Source organism: Fusarium graminearum, chromosome 4, assembly GCF_000240135.3.
Source record: "Fusarium graminearum PH-1 chromosome 4, whole genome shotgun sequence".
NCBI lineage: Eukaryota > Fungi > Ascomycota > Sordariomycetes > Hypocreales > Nectriaceae > Fusarium > Fusarium graminearum.
In genome coordinates, this window is record NC_026477.1 from 6,939,794 (window position 1) to 6,955,268 (window position 15,475).

A 15,475-nucleotide genomic window follows, 5' to 3' on the forward strand; every position below is an offset into this window, starting at 1 on the left:
CAACTCACCTGTCGCAGGTCACTATGCTTCCTCTCGTTCTCCTGAATGAGATTGGTCAACTCGGTAGAAAGGAGTCGTGTCGTCATCTTGGGCAGAACGCGCAATTTTTCAGCTCAGGACAGAGCATATAATTTCTCCGTAGGTCCATGCAGCTATAGGAGTGATTTTCTTTTGCCGATTGATGATGTATCTCTCTCTACAGGGTGTTGATGCTTGTAGGCAGTGATGTGTCCCTTGTAGATGAGGCGGCAGAATTGCTCACCGCCTGCTATTCACGTGGGGCAATGATCAAGGTAATCATGCCAATTCGCAACTTCTCATCATGACTGCTACTTCACAATGAAGGCTGCATGTATGCTTTACAGTGCACTCTCATGTCATTTTTAAACATTATGTCAAGTTATGGTCATTTCGATACGATTTGGTAATTTTCATCAATTTCTCATATAGCATTATAAGCCTCTCCGGGTTATCTTATTATCATCACATGAGGCAAGACTATCTTGCCTTGTTCGAAATGAGCATGATACTATACTCATTTGATCAGTCAAGATGGTTTATCTTGCCAGTGTCATCTTACATATCATGATGCATCTTCCAGAACAACCCAGTAAGCCTATCGTTCTTAGTTCATGATCATAAGGAAAGTCCAGCTCGAATCCGTCAAATTGATAAAGTCGGCTCATGGCATTCCATTTTCTCAGTACGAATGCTTTGCTCCATGTATCAATTGTATCATAAACCCAGTTCATCTATACTGCAGCATATGATTGAACAGAACAAGCCCTGTGAACCGTTCAAGCTAGCAAACAATACCGGCCACATCGACGAGCGCATGTTCAACCTCTGAACAGCATGCAGCATATCTCAAAAACTTGGTGCATCACATAGTCTAAATCTCTTTTTGTGGGTTTTGAGAGTTTTACCCAAACGATCGTGAATCGACTTGGCCCAAGCCCAATCTCTAAAAATGTACGCCGCTTGATGTTTGTTAGTTCGCGACCATGACTTCACCTGACAGCTGGACCTACCAACTCCATAACCTTGTTTTGCACCTTGCATCTAGCGCTTAAGAATCTTAGACGGGGGCGTTGTTGAAAAGGTAGGAGACAGATTCTCCGTTGTGGGTTCGTCGGATAGCCTGATGAATCAGTCAGTAACATGATACACCGAGAAAGCGGAATATCATACCTCAGCGAGGGTTCCGGAGACATCAATGACCTTGAGCTTGGGGCATCGCTCAATCTTGTCACCCACTGTTGAAAATTAGTAAGCCATAAATGTGCGCGCGAGTCAGAGTTTCAGAAACTTACGAGGCACGGCTGAGAAGAAGTTAGCATGTGAGATCTAGTACAAGGACAAAGATTACTTACTGTTGGTAACAACGAGACCAGAGAGGACAGAGCTGTTGATGGTGTCAATGGCCTTGCCACTCAGGATACCGTGAGTGACGATGGCATAGACTTCACTGGCACCGTGCTTGTGGACGGTCTCAGCAGCCTTGGCAAGCTGTCATGTGGTTAGTTGGTGTCACAGAAACAAATTGTGCTCACTTACAGTTCCACAAGTGTCTGCCATGTCATCGACTAGGATGGCGACCTTATCCTGGACGTCACCAACGAGCACCATGCGGCCAACGACGTTGGGACGAGGGCGCTCCTTGTGAATGAGAGCGAATCCAGTGTTGAGGCGGTCAGCCAGAGAGGTAGCACGCTTGGCGCCACCAGCATCAGGTGAAACAATCACGCAGTTTTCCACATTAAGGTTCTCTCGGATCCAACGAAGGACAGAGGGCTCTGCGTAAAGGTTGTCCACTGGGACGTTGAAGAAGCCTTGAATCTGAGAAGCGTGGAGGTCCATGGTGATGACATGGTTCTACATGGCTGTTAGTGCATGCGGACAAAGAGTTAGTGAATAAACGTACGCATCCAGAAACTTGAAGCATATTTGCGATCAGTTTAGCACTGATAGGAGCTCGAGACTTGTCCTTCTTATCCTGGCGCGCGTAAGGAAAGCTGGGAATAACAGCAGTGATACGTCTGGCCGAGGCAGTTCGACAAGCGTGGATCATGATGAGCAGTTCCATCAATCCATCGTTAACATCTCCAGGAGCAGTAGACTGAAGAATAAAGACGTCCTCATCACGGACGGACTCGCCGATAGAAACGCTAGTCTCACGGTTGGAGTAGTTGAGGCTCATAGTGTTGGCGATTTCAATGCCGAGCCTTTGAGAATATATCAGCAACTTGTACACCAGCTCACAGGCGCTGGGCCACGCCTTTAGGGAGAACAAGAGTAGACATACCGACTAGCGACTTTGGCACTGATTTCGGGGTGGGAGCTCCCCGAGATGAGTTTGATTTCGTTCGCCATTTGGTCCAACATTGTCGAAGAAGGGAAAGAAAAAGAGCGGGGCGAAGAATTTTTGGCGGCGAGGAATAAATAGCGATCACCTCGGGCTAGGATCGGAGAGTTTAGGTATGCGATTCAGGTTGTCAGGTTGGTGGTTCAACGCCCAGGTTTTGGAAACAGGAGCGCGATGAATCAGGAAGATGAAATAAACAAGCTCCGATTAAATTCCACAGTCGAAAGACAATGAATGATGTTCAAAGTTTTCCTTTCCGGGTTTTGAATTGTGGAGCAGTCGGAGCTTCAGCACCCGCGTTAACGGAGGTAGCAGTAGTTATAGTGCCGTCGACACCACCTAAAAAGTTCTCCATGTTTTTTTCCCCCAAGGCTGGGTCATGTGATTCCAAAAGCAGTTGTCTAGGTAAACTCTTTGATTCATTTCAGCTAGAGAATGAATTTGCGGCCTTAGTCTCAACTCTATTTTGGGTGTAGAGATGCGTTGAAGCGGTCATGATGAGCGCACTTGAGGATCAAGACAAGACGCCTCTTACTTCAATCATATAAGCAGCACGACATTGATAATTCCTCCCAATCAATCCGACGTCATTTTTCAGCTCTGGTCATCCTCTGCCTATAAAGTCAGAGATACCCTGTCGCTTGTCTACTGTCTACCCCTCCATTACCGGCTTGGATCGGAACCTTTTACCAGGATAAAAATATGGAGTCGGCTTGATTTGATCCTTTCTTTGTTCCCAAACCCATCCGAAACCAGTTCCAGACCGAGATCAGACCCAGTCTTCCTATGAGAATCATTTCTAAAATCGCACGACATTAACTAAGCAGACTTTCCATTCAAACAATTGATTTACGATTTACGATTGCGATTCCGACTCTTGACCAACTGACGAAACGACGACGATTCTCCCTCCCTCAGAACCCATTCCATACAAAAGTAACCGCCACGTGATCCCGCATTCTCGTCGAACCAGTGATTTGATGCCCCGTCACAACTCTTCGCCTTTAAACTTCACCGCTCGCCCGCCTCTCACATCTCATGCAAACAATGTTGGATCCGGGTCATCTTCCAGCATGGCACACCATCATTCCTTTTCGCCGCGGTTGAGTCCCGCCATGACTTCGACCACGTCTCTCCACGACATGGGACGTAACCGGAAACTCCGTCTTCTGGTCGCCGCCACCGGTCCCCGCGATACCTCCTGGGCCCAAGCACTCGTTGTGCGCCTCTCCAAAAACCCACAGATCGAGGCTCGAGCAATCGTCGACGATGTAGTCCCGCGATTAACACAAACCATCATTGTAATGCAGAATAGAGGCTTGGCCCTCGGAGCGGGTGATAGAGCCGACGACATCGAATTTTATCGACAGCAAGCATTCGAGCTGGTGGAATGGGCAGATCTCATGGTCTGCGTACCCCTCGATGCCGACAGTATCGCCAAGATGCTGGCCGGCGTGACCGACACATTTCTCGGCGAAGTACTAAGAGGATGGGACATCCAAAAGAGCATTGTCTTGGTTCCTGGCATGAGCACGCATATGTGGTCGAATCCGATGACCAAGAAACACCTAAACAAATTGCACCGGAAATGGAATTGGATACGTGTGGTGACGCCGATATTGTGGCACTACGAAGGATCGCCCAACCCGAAACGAGTGCCTAACTGGAATGGTTTCAACGAAGTTTTAGGGATAATAAAAAACCAAGCCGACTTGCTAGGACTTGGGCGAGATGTTGAAGTTGCGACTGGGCTAGGCATGGCAGACGATGCCGGCGTAAGAGTTCAGTGCAAGCTTCCGCCCGAGATCTGGACTATTATTCTCGATTATGCAGGGGATTGGGAACTTTCAAAGGCTCTGGGAATGTACACCAACCTTCCGATGCCCACGACATGGTCAAGTCAGCCTAGAGATCCTAATGATCCACTCAAGGTGTACGAGCACGAGCTCGAGTGGACGGTTCTAACTTGCAACTCTGCTGCGATATGTAAGAAGATATCGCAATCGCCACCAGAGTTCCACGACATATCAGCCTTGGTTATCAAACTCGTAATCAAGTTTGGCCTCATTGATGTTTTGGCATACATGGAAGCCAATCGGCCGGATCTCTTCAAGGCGTTCGACGGCACGACACTACCTACTAAAGCATCCGCTTATTATCCACGCGTCGATGTGTTGGACTATTGGAAACAGAGTGCATGGTTCAGAGATCGTCATGTGTACGATGCGGAAGCAGTCGACGGCGCCTCTAGGTTTGGCCACGTCCGTGTTTTAGACTGGTGGTGGAGACGATCTGGCCTGGGGATGCGTTATACCGAGTCGGCACTGGAGCAGGCTAGCGGAAACGGTCATCTTCTGGTTCTTGAATGGTGGCGCGACGCAGCAGCTCAGGACGACAAGGTGGTTCTACGTCCGGGCCGGTCACTCTTATGGGCAACACAGCATGGACAAGCTGATGTTTTGCGGTGGTGGGATGCTTCAGGTATTCCTGCCGCACATGGCGACAGCGTTGCTAAAGTGGCCAGTCGCTGGGGTCAAGTTGAGGTTCTAGAGACTTGGAGACGCCTTAAAGGAGACGACAAGCTCGTGTTTGATGCCGAGGTTCTCGTCCCGCCTACCATATTCAAACATCTATCAGTGCTCGACTGGTGGCGTAAGTTTGCTCACGGAGAGCTTGAAGGCATGGAAGGTCGAAAGCAACAGGTGGAATTCCGGACATGCAACATCGAAGAGGCGCTCGAAGACAGCATAGGAGATCAGAGCTCTGTTCGACGTTGGTGGACGCAAAACGGACTGAACCTAGGACTGCGCGATGAGGAATGGCTCAAGACGCGATATCTTTAGAGTGCACTCCAGGTCATCAAGGCTAGTACTAGGTGGGCACAGCTACGCCGCAACTATTCAGCGGTACATCAGCCCCGGACCCGGCCGTACGGAAAGGGTGTGGCAACTGAAATACTCGCGTGGCATGGAGGTGTGTATGCGGCGTGACATAGTAGGATCGATAAGGGAGATGAGATGCCGGCTCGTGCTAGCATCGGGTAATGATGATCAAAGTTTATTGTCCCTGGCATTGGTACGTCTTTGGAGGGGCGCAGGCGTTTCTTCTCATTAGTTTGGAGTCTCTTGTTGAGACTGGTCTATATGGATATTGAAGCATTCGGAGCGTTTGGAAAAGAAGGCGCAGGGTCAGGGTTTGCAGGCATATATTCACAGGACGGGGATGAAGAAGAATAAGAATAAGAGTGATAGCGTTTTGTGCACTTTTATCTGGGTTACTTGACTTGAGAATGACGATACGTGACTATTATTGATGCACTTGTTCTCCATTGGCGAAACTTCCGCACATGTTGACTTTTAGCTTTGGCTTTTCTCATTGCAGCATCGAGATGACCAATGACAGTAGTTCTTATGATTCAGCATCGAGCATTATCTTGTGAACTATAGATAAAGCGTATATCATCTTGGCACGAAATCGCCAAGCTGGAAGTCACACCCGGGGGTGGATCCTCTACGACTACCTACCTTAACGTCGAGAGATATATCATCAACCGGGCCGGTCGAGTCAAAGGAATAGGGAAGAAAACACGACTAGGGAATAGTTAGGTTTATGCACGACTACCGACCGCTCAATTGTTAGTTTTCAAGCTTATTTTGAGCCTTTTCCCCCGTTCTCCATGAGGTCTATCATGGCTGACAAGGATCATGTAGTATTCCCCACACACACATTATCACACCCTGGCTCAGAATAGATGACAAGACATTCAGTTCTTGGTCTTCTAGAAGACCTTTCTGTCCATTCACGGGCAGCGCTGGATGGTTCTATACATGGCTTGTGGCGCTGGGCTTACAGTAGTTAGTTGATCAACCGGATGCAGGCAGGCAGAGAAACCGGCAGGGCAATATTTTCCATTTCAGCTGAAGTTTCCCTTAAACAAGCTCGCATAGAAAACCGAAAACAAAAAGAAAATGAGGGGCCGGATGGTTCCGTGCCCACAGTTTGCGAGTTTGTCGTTGTAGGTCATGTCATGTCATGTTCCTTTTTCTATTACGTTTTTTCCGATTTTGTATTCGTGGGGCCCCAACAAATCTGGAGAGATGTCATCTCTTGCTTGCTTGTTTTATTCTGGAGTTTGCGGGGAAAAGAGATCTTCAGATCTGGGGAAATAGTGGTTACAGCACTTGGCAGATTCAAGTGAAGTTATTTACAAAATGTTGGTTTAAAATTTGGAGAAGGAGAAGAATTTTTTTTTAAAAAAAAAATCGGATGCATGGAAGCTGATGAACAGTTGGGGTAGGGAGGAGAATAGAACCTGTCTAGGCTTATTACAGCGCATTTCTTATCTTTGTTATGGTGGCTTCTCCAACCAAAATAAGCGCGCTCAGGGGTGGTAGCTGATAAGAAGACAGAACCAGCCCAACTTTTACAGGGTTTGCATCGTACCTGAACGATGCCAAGTAGTAGTGCTAAGGTATCTCTATAAGATGATCATACCATGATATGATGTCTTGCTTTGCTGATCCCATTGATTCATTCATTTACTCTGAGTTCTCCTGGAATCAACATCATCTCGTAAAATGACTCGCAATGCAATCGGTCACAATCCGATAGTAGACAAGGATCTGCACTCTTAGACTTAAACCCATGCTTAAAATTAAGAGCGGGAAAAAAAGACCTCGTTCATCTTTTCCCCGCATTTCTCCTCTCTGACAGAGACTTTTCTGACGCTGGAGATTTGTATTGGGGGACATGTACATTGAAACCATTGCCTCGGTACCGAGAGTTGTTTTTATTTTATTACGTACAATACCAATGAATTGTCTGGGGTAAGAACCTTGCATCGGAACCGCAGAAAGGTTTGGGTTATGAATCACTGGAGTTCGGTTATTGGAGATGCTCTCCTAGAGATGTCACTGAATAGATAGACCAATGCCTCGAGCAAAGCCAGTATAGAGACTCTATCTGAATGAAAGCATTCACTTATACAACCACTGAGTTATACAGGTACCATCTTAGCCGCGGTGGATGCTAGCCCTGAAGGTCTTTCCCGCCGTGAAACTGCCTATCTCGACCCAACTGATAACCGTTTGCCCGCAGTCCAGCATTAGGCAAGGATTGTCTTCGCTAGCCTCTTTCCCTCTTGGCACCTCTAACGCTCCCCCAAACTAACACTCCAACTCCAAGCCACCACTACTCTACTCTTTTTCTTCATACAAATTCCCTTTCTCCGAGTCATGCCTTGTCCTGCTTCTCCCCACATCATGCTACTACGTCGCCCGAACTTGCCCGTTTGAGTGAAGACCACCGGCCCGGTCCTCTCTCTCACTGGAGAGCTGCACTCTATTTGCCTCTATCTACTATTACACTGCTTATCTTGACCCCATACTCTCTACAGCTAGTAGTGGAGAATGTCACCTACGGTACTGTAGCGTGGTATCCCTTCACTTCCGCGAGCCTGCATTGTAGTGCAGTCACCAGTTTCGGGCAACTTTGTGTTTCGAATAGCTAAACTAACTACATGTTCCTGGTCATGGTAGCTCAATCTACACCATCAGTTCCTCTTCCAAAAAACCGGGCCGGCTCTTGCAATCCATATCCTTGATCATGGTTACAGCGAAATGATTCTTCATAAAAGATCACTTCCCCCCCAATCTCAATGATGTTCATGTCCAGGCTTGTGTCCACAAGACAAACATCCCTCTTATAACCTCATCTCCAATCCACCACGATCATAGGAAGAGTGTTTGAGTGTTTCTACCAAACCTCGTCTTCTTCATCATGGGTTATCAAGAAGACCCCGAGTCCAAAGCCGTCGAGGCTCCCAATGTTTCCGACACATCCCCTGGTGTTCTCATCGACCACAACACAGTCGACAGAGAATATGGCCGAACCGTGCGTGGTCTCTCCCCTCGTCACGTCCAGCTCATGGCCATCGGTGGCTCCATCGGTACCGGTCTCTTCGTTGGTATCGGTGGTGTTCTCTCCAAAGCTGGTCCTCTCTCTGTCGTTCTCGGATACTTGATCTGGGGTGTCTTTTTCGTCTGGCCCTGCAACCTGTGTGTTGCAGAGATGTGCTCTTATCTTCCTATCCGTGGTTCCATCTTTGAACTTGCTGCTCGTTTCGTCGACCCTGCGCTTGGTACGTTTTCGATCCCAAACTACTTGAAAATATAAACTAATCGGTTGAAAACAGGTTTTGCAATGGGATGGACATATTTCTACGCTGGTCTAATGCTTGTTTGTGTCGAATACAGTGCTGTTGCGACTCTGATGCAATATTGGGTTCCTGATATAAATCCTGCAGCTTGGGTTGCCATGGCCATGATCATCTGCGTTCTTCTCAACGTCGTTGCTGTCAAGTACTACGGTGAAGCTGAGTTCATCATGGCATCCCTCAAGGTCATTCTTCTGTTCGGTCTCCTCTTCATCACTCTTATCACCATGTGCGGTGGTAACCCCAAGGGCGATGCCTACGGTTTCCGCTACTGGAAGGGTGGCAAGGCTATGCGACCTTATCACGCGGAAGGCGACCTCGGACGCTTCTGCGGCTGGTGGAAGGTTATCCTCTATGCTGGTTTCACCATTGCTGGGTAAGTTTCTTACGATGACCGTGTATATCTTTTTACTGACAAAATGTGATATGCAGCCCCGATATGATCTCTCTGTCTTCTGGTGAAATCGCCAACCCTCGACGAACCATTCCTCGAGTTGCCAAGCTCATCTTCTACCGACTTGTTGGTTTCTACGTCCTTGGAGTTTTGGCCGTCGGTGTCATCTGCAGTTCCGACGATAAACGCCTGCTTGGTGCCATCGAGGATAGCGCTGCTGGTGCTGCTTCTTCCCCCTGGGTCATTGGCAGTAAGTTTCAAATCATTTCTCACGAACACAGCAAAGCAGTAACTAACTTATATCCAGTTGAGAACCTCGGTATCCATGGTCTTCCCGATCTGATCAACTTCCTCATCCTCACATCCGGTCTTTCTTGTGGTAATGCCTACCTCTACTCCTCGTCCCGAACTCTCTACGGTCTTGCTCGCGATGGTCAGGCCCCTGCTTTCCTCATGAAGTGTAACAAGGCCGGTGTACCCATGTACTGTGTCCTCGTAGTCAGTCTCCTCAGCTGCATCACCTTCCTCGTCGCCGGCGAGTCCTCCGTCACCGTCTTCTTCTGGTTCGTTGACCTCACCACAACCGGTCTCATCGCCACCTACACCATGATGATCGTCGTCTTCATCGGCTGGTACCGCGCTCGCAAGGCGCAGGGTCTCGACAACTCTGCTCTGCACTACGTCGCCCCCTTCAACCCCTACGCTGCCTACATCGGCCTGTTCCTGGGTACCATCGCGCTCATTTTCATCGGCTTCGACAAGTTCGACCCCTGGAGCACTCAGGGTTTCGTCACCAGCTACTTCTGCCACGGTTATGCCGTCATCCTCTTTGTTGTCTGGAAGGTCCTCAAGAAGACCAAGTTTGTCAACCCCAAGAGCGCCGATCTTGTCAGTGGCAAGAAGGAGGTTGATGAGGAGTGCAAGCACTGGGAGGAGGGTGGTATTGAAGAAAACTACAAGCGTGAGCTTGCTGCCATGTCTTTCTGGAAGAGAAACTGGGAACGTCTCTGGTAATTGGCAGCTATATACCTTAAAAATGCAGCTCTGAGACATAAGTTCTTGGATATGTCTGCAGTAATACATCATCATTACATGTTCAACTTCAACGCTCTTTGTCTCTGTGACACATTTTGTAATCGGTCAAGGTGCCAGTCATTTTAACACTTTCCATGCTTGCTTATGTGTTTCTGATATTTTTGTCCTATCTACCCGATACTCAAATAAAGGCTATTGGAGTAAAGATTCAGGCCTCGAGACATCAGAACAATTAGCTGCGAGAAGCATAAGAGATGAAATTAGTAGATCAGTTTATGCCATTTAGACTATACATCTCATATTACGTATTTTTGTATTCGCAAACTTCGGAGACCAACTTTTCTACGCCAACTAGGTAACCAGGAACAGTGTCTATAGAGGTTGGTTACCTATTGTCCAAGAAGAGAATTCATGTTTCACCAACATCATCGGTCAACTTGGCGACCTGCCTATCTGAGTATGTCGTTCAATCAAGTTCTTGGCATGCACATACCCTACACCCGCAGGCTTGAGGATCATCAGATACAACCGGAACCTTCAACATCCGAACAAAAGAAACAAAGGACTATGACTTTTGATCACTGACTCGATCAAGACTGAATACACCCTCGTTGGAATCACGATGCAGGTTTGCGGCAACAAAAGCACCACTATGAGGTTACATCCAAGGCATGTCATTGTAGCATTGCGGCAAAGCAAAGACGGGTCGAAACTTTGTTTCCCGCATATAAACCAAAACGAAACATAGGCTTGCTGCAGAAATACTATCTTTTGTTGGGTGATGGATACATGGAAGAAGAAAAACGCGAGTTTACGAGGTTACTTGAGCTTCGATTGGTTGTGAAACGCGATGTGGATGTTGAACAAACCGGTTATGATTAAATGAATCGGCAACTGCCTAGGCGACTATCCGTGTTGAAATTTGCTTTCTTGACTGTGGAGAGAGGTTACAATGTTGAACAGAAAGTGGAAATCTGATCGTGGAGAAAAGCAAACAAAAGAATACAGAAACCAAGAACAGACACGGGAAGAAAAGAAGCAAAAGCTTCCAATTACACATGACCCTGAACCTACACTCAAAGGACCGAATCGTCCAACATTGGCCTGAGACAATAGAGAAGTTTAAACAACGGGAGGATAATTGTAGATGGCAAGCTACCAACAAGAGGTCAATGCTATCAAATCGAAAGATGAAGGATGTTTCATGTGATATATTTGGTTTCTATCCACTAACAAGGCTGTGCAGTTGACAGCGATACCTGAAACCACCAGATCAAGAAATAGAAACAGGCGATCTACATATAGATATCGTGTTCACCTACGTACAATCAGACTGATCCGTGGACCGTGGGACGAGTTGACCGAAATTGAGAATGAATTCAAGACAAGACAAGGTCCTGCCTTGCTTAATCCCGTGTTTCAGTTCAGGGGCTCGCTCCAGCTCTCTTGGAGAATAGACGGTAGGGCCGATGCGCGAAATGGATATCGAGAAACGAGACGAGGGTTTGTCAAAAGTGACAGAACAGAAGCAACTTGTTACAGAATTGGGATCAGACTCTTTTTAATTTAAAGAGGCATATTGCCATTATATAAAATGGCATGATTCTTGTCAACAACGACACGATCTACTCCCAGGTTCGGACTGGTAAAGCCCAATAGTCAGTTGATGACGGGCTTGCATGAGTCGCTAGTTGTGGGTTTGGCATCTCTAGTGAAAGACCTCGTTGCCACGCTAGAAGACAAGAACCTGGCTAGGTTGATAATAAACGAAGAGTCGCTTGAGGTTGAACCCAGAGACAAGATCAGCACGAGGGAACTGGGGGGGATCCAGTATTTTAACCCTGGCCCTGTCTATGGCAATAAAAAAGAAAAAGTTCACTCCAGTTAGTAGCACGTTGAATGACATATGACAAGGGAATAGCTGAAGCCTTGCTCTGGTCAATTGACGATCAGTAAACAGACTAACGAAAATGAAGTTGAACTGAAGACCTCACCGCTGAGGGAAATTTCCTCATGTCGTATCCAGAAAGTATCCTTTTCTTGGGAGACGAGGCAAAAAAGGCGAGTCATGGGTTTATATTGGGAAAAGTTGAACTCAGGGGCAAAACAGAACAGTCCAGAAAGAATCCCCATATCTCACGATAATGATAGGTATTCAATCACTTGAATGGCGAACCAAGTTCTTGGGACACGAACCACGTCTTGTCTCTTTGAGGGAAGAAGCTCCGTTGTTAGCGTTTGCTGGTGTTGAAGTTAGGCGCGGGCAATAAACCGGTCCAAGATTCGATTGCAGCTCCCACCGCTTTTGCACGGAGTATTATGGAATTGTGGTATGTGTCATACTAACTGGAGCTTTAACTTTTCCCTCACGATTGGTGTTTCTGTTACATTAGAGGCTCAATGGGATGAGACGCTGCTTCGGGTTCATCTGATCAACACCAAGGATGCAGAAAATCTTCAACTAGCTCTTGATGTGTGAGACATTATTGTCGAATACTCAAGCTTGAGTTGGAAAAGAAGAGGGTTTTCATTACAAATAGTAATACTATACAAAGTGTCTCATTCATTATCCCTAATAGCCGCCTCTACTAATACAGAAAAGCATGGGCCTAGATGAGGTGGTATCATGGAAGATCTACAGAACCATATATTTGATAACTAATTGCACTATATAAATTTGAAGCTATAGCGAATCGTGATAAACAAGCTTGATATCATTTTTTTTTTGTTTATTCAAAACACCCGTTATGGAGACGGTGGCTGTTTCTGTTCGTTTGTAAGGCTTCGGAAGGACGTTGCCGTACCCGTTTGACCGCCACTACGATCGAACAAAGTTGAACACAGAACAAGGACAGGCAGAGATGAAAGAGAAACGGCGGTGGTAGATTAATTTACTCACGACGCGTTTGGAAACGTCCGTGAAACAAAACTGTCGGACGTGCGCCACGACTCTCAGACTGTGTCTTGATCAAAACAACCGACGGACGTGAGGATGTCATTTAATGACAAAAAGAGGCTAAAATAGCTAGCAATATCGTAAGCAAACCTCGTGACCTCGATGTAATGATACTATAGGTTGTATACCCTCGTAGACAGGGCAAACGAGATTGATAGATTGAAGATCAGATCTTAGAAGACCCTTTTCAGTCTTTCTGGTCTATAGAGTCAGAGTGCACAGAGGTAGCACGCGCAATCAATATATGGATCGCGTCAGCTAAATATCCACCAGTTACCCAGTCCCCTTGCTAGTCCATGTCTACCTAGTAGGTGCACACAGATAGTCCAGGGTTTGTTAGTAAAGTCAGCTCAGGAAATTCTTCCGTCATATACATGCATGCCATGCTATTTGCCTGTTCATGAGCCCTTGCTCCGGCCAGGGACGAGGTAATTATTAGAGGGGACCTGCCAAGTCCAGTACTCGAATGATTGCTTCAACTATAGCTCAAAGCCTCAAGAGGTCTTAAACTCCGCGCGATGGCGTTGAGCTTTGCCGCTAATTCATTCTGGAACTAGAAATGACATGCCAAGACCAAAGTATCGTAGCTTTGCAGAAGCTAGCTTGCTTCCATTCAGCTTCTTCTGTTGGTCTTTTCGCTGTTGTGGTGTCAGCAACAGAGAAGTAATCCAAATACTACATGCATACAACACGGATACTACCCAACTTTGTTAACTAATTAGATAATGGGGATGACTGCGGGCTGCAAGACAAGGTGATCGACACTTAGATCTCAGAAAGTCTCAGAGTTGGATCATCTCGATTGGGCAGAAAGAGCCCCTAATTGCGAACTTGGGTCTGCCTTGTCAATCTGGGCCCTCATGGTCTTTTTCCTTTTGGTTCCTGAATATCGTAGGATGAATGAGGCTGTATTCCCTTTAGGACTCGACAATAATACGAACTTACATCGTTGGAGGTGAAATGAAGTGCGCTTTGACTCTGCACAAGATTGAATCGATCCCGTCCTGACCTTTGCTGCCCAATAGAACAACACAGACCCTGCCCGTTTGAACCTTTCAAGACATCTTCAGCGGCCTCTATCCGTACTGACGAGCAGCAGCGCAGCGCCCTGACTGTCCGACCAGCCCGGGCTTAGCAGGTCGGATGCTGTCACCAACACCAACCAGCACAGGGGGGAATAGTGGAGAGAGAGCAGATCCTCTACTGCAGGGGTCCTCTATAGCGTAGGTGCGTAGGTGGGAGACCCGTCCATCCCCTGGGGTCTTGCGGCTGCCCCTGGACATGGATCCATTGAGGAGCCCTGTGACTTTTGTCTTTCGCTAGGTCCCTAGACTTTGGTTCGGTTCCGTTCACCACTGTCACCACCATTCGTTACGCTCTAGCCCAAAAGGCGAACCCTTGCAATCACTTCTTGGTGCTGCCTGGGTACAACACAATGGCAGTGCTTTTGTATATCTGGAAAGAATTAATAAAAGTGAATGCATCGGTTCAGCTCAGCTTGGCTGCATTGAGTCCAATCCAGTTAATGACGGAAACGGCAGTTGTATCAGCTCCCTACCTATACTGCCGAGGCTCTTATGTTGTAGTGGCTGGAGAATAGCCACTTCAAGACCAAACTGGGGAGTTTGATTGGATGAGAGCCTTCGGGGAGATCGAACAGCAATAGAAGGCGGGCTTCTCTTCTTCTCTGCAGGGACCTTTTATCATAAGACAAAGCTCTTATAGGTAGGTAAAGACTCTCTCCAGCCTCAAAGCAAGCAATTTACCTCGCTAGTGAGGTATTCTTTTGGGAAAGTAGGAGGATCCCTGCCAAGTGGAAGCCGAGGCCAGTTTGGCTGGCTGTATGTAGTAAAAGCAAAGCCATGACTCTTCCTCTCTTGCATTTGACTTTCGGGGAGGGATCGAAGTAAATGATGGTCCGGGGGGAGTTTGTCTTGGCCGCGTTGGCTCTAGCAAGGGCCGCTATTGCAGGTGATATTTATGCTTTACTGCGCTGTGAATGGATGACAAGCCGGATCTCCTTCGGGGAGGAGAAGTTGTCCGTCGTTCAGCCGCTGTAGTTCCAGGTCTCTTTTTTTTTACATTGTGTGATGCCGCCACTCAGAAGCCACAGTTTATGTTTGATGGATGGGCATTGGGCAATCATTCTTTTCTTTTTCGACCTCTCTTTTCTGTCGCGTGCATTTGTCTTGTTGATCGTCTCCTGCAAGTTTTTATTGACTTTTTTTCATTTTTATTTTTTCCATCAACTCAACCCCTGTTTTGACGCACACCTCAGTCGACTCCCTCGTGCTGTCCGGCTCCAGTGGAGAGGCTCATCAGAATTAGAACCCAGGTCGCTTGGTCGGCTAGATCCCATCCCATTTTCTCCCTCTTGTCGTCGCGTGCAAGTGGAGAGCTACCAGGTTGTGCTTTAACCTGATCGCTGGTTCTGGCGGAATTAATTAGCAGATTGCGACTGACCTTTCCTTGTTCTGGCTGGTGCTGGTGCTGCTGGTGCTTCTTGATCGC

At 47.3% G+C, this 15,475-nt stretch overlaps 4 protein-coding genes across 4 annotated transcripts; 2 read left to right on the forward strand and 2 right to left on the reverse strand.

Annotated features, from left to right (window-relative positions):
* Window positions 1–670: 670 nt before the first annotated feature.
* On the reverse strand, window positions 671–2,385 carry FGSG_09299 (ribose-phosphate pyrophosphokinase I; the record flags this gene model as incomplete). The annotated part of the gene is made up of 8 exons (XM_011330161.1): window positions 671–980; window positions 1,032–1,141; window positions 1,192–1,256; window positions 1,314–1,322; window positions 1,374–1,509; window positions 1,558–1,875; window positions 1,925–2,225; window positions 2,306–2,385. The coding sequence occupies 7 exons, from the start codon at window positions 2,383–2,385 to the stop codon at window positions 1,079–1,081; spliced, it is 972 nt and encodes a 323-aa protein (XP_011328463.1). The 3' UTR covers window positions 671–980; window positions 1,032–1,078.
* A 1,053-nt stretch (window positions 2,386–3,438) lies between these two features.
* On the forward strand, window positions 3,439–5,208 carry FGSG_09298 (uncharacterized protein; the record flags this gene model as incomplete). The annotated part of the gene is made up of 1 exon (XM_011330162.1): window positions 3,439–5,208. One exon carries the CDS (start codon window positions 3,439–3,441, stop codon window positions 5,206–5,208), a length of 1,770 nt encoding a protein of 589 aa, XP_011328464.1.
* Window positions 5,209–8,143: 2,935 nt separating this feature from the next.
* Window positions 8,144–9,987, forward strand: FGSG_09297 (uncharacterized protein; the record flags this gene model as incomplete). Its single annotated transcript, XM_011330163.1, has 4 exons — window positions 8,144–8,504; window positions 8,559–8,955; window positions 9,012–9,223; window positions 9,281–9,987. 4 exons carry the CDS (start codon window positions 8,144–8,146, stop codon window positions 9,985–9,987), a joined length of 1,677 nt encoding a protein of 558 aa, XP_011328465.1.
* A 3,519-nt stretch (window positions 9,988–13,506) lies between these two features.
* Window positions 13,507–14,247, reverse strand: FGSG_13548 (uncharacterized protein; the record flags this gene model as incomplete). The annotated part of the gene is given in 3 exon segments (XM_011330164.1): window positions 13,507–13,602; window positions 13,910–14,040; window positions 14,055–14,247. The coding sequence occupies 3 exon segments, from the start codon at window positions 14,245–14,247 to the stop codon at window positions 13,507–13,509; spliced, it is 420 nt and encodes a 139-aa protein (XP_011328466.1).
* Window positions 14,248–15,475: the final 1,228 nt, after the last annotated feature.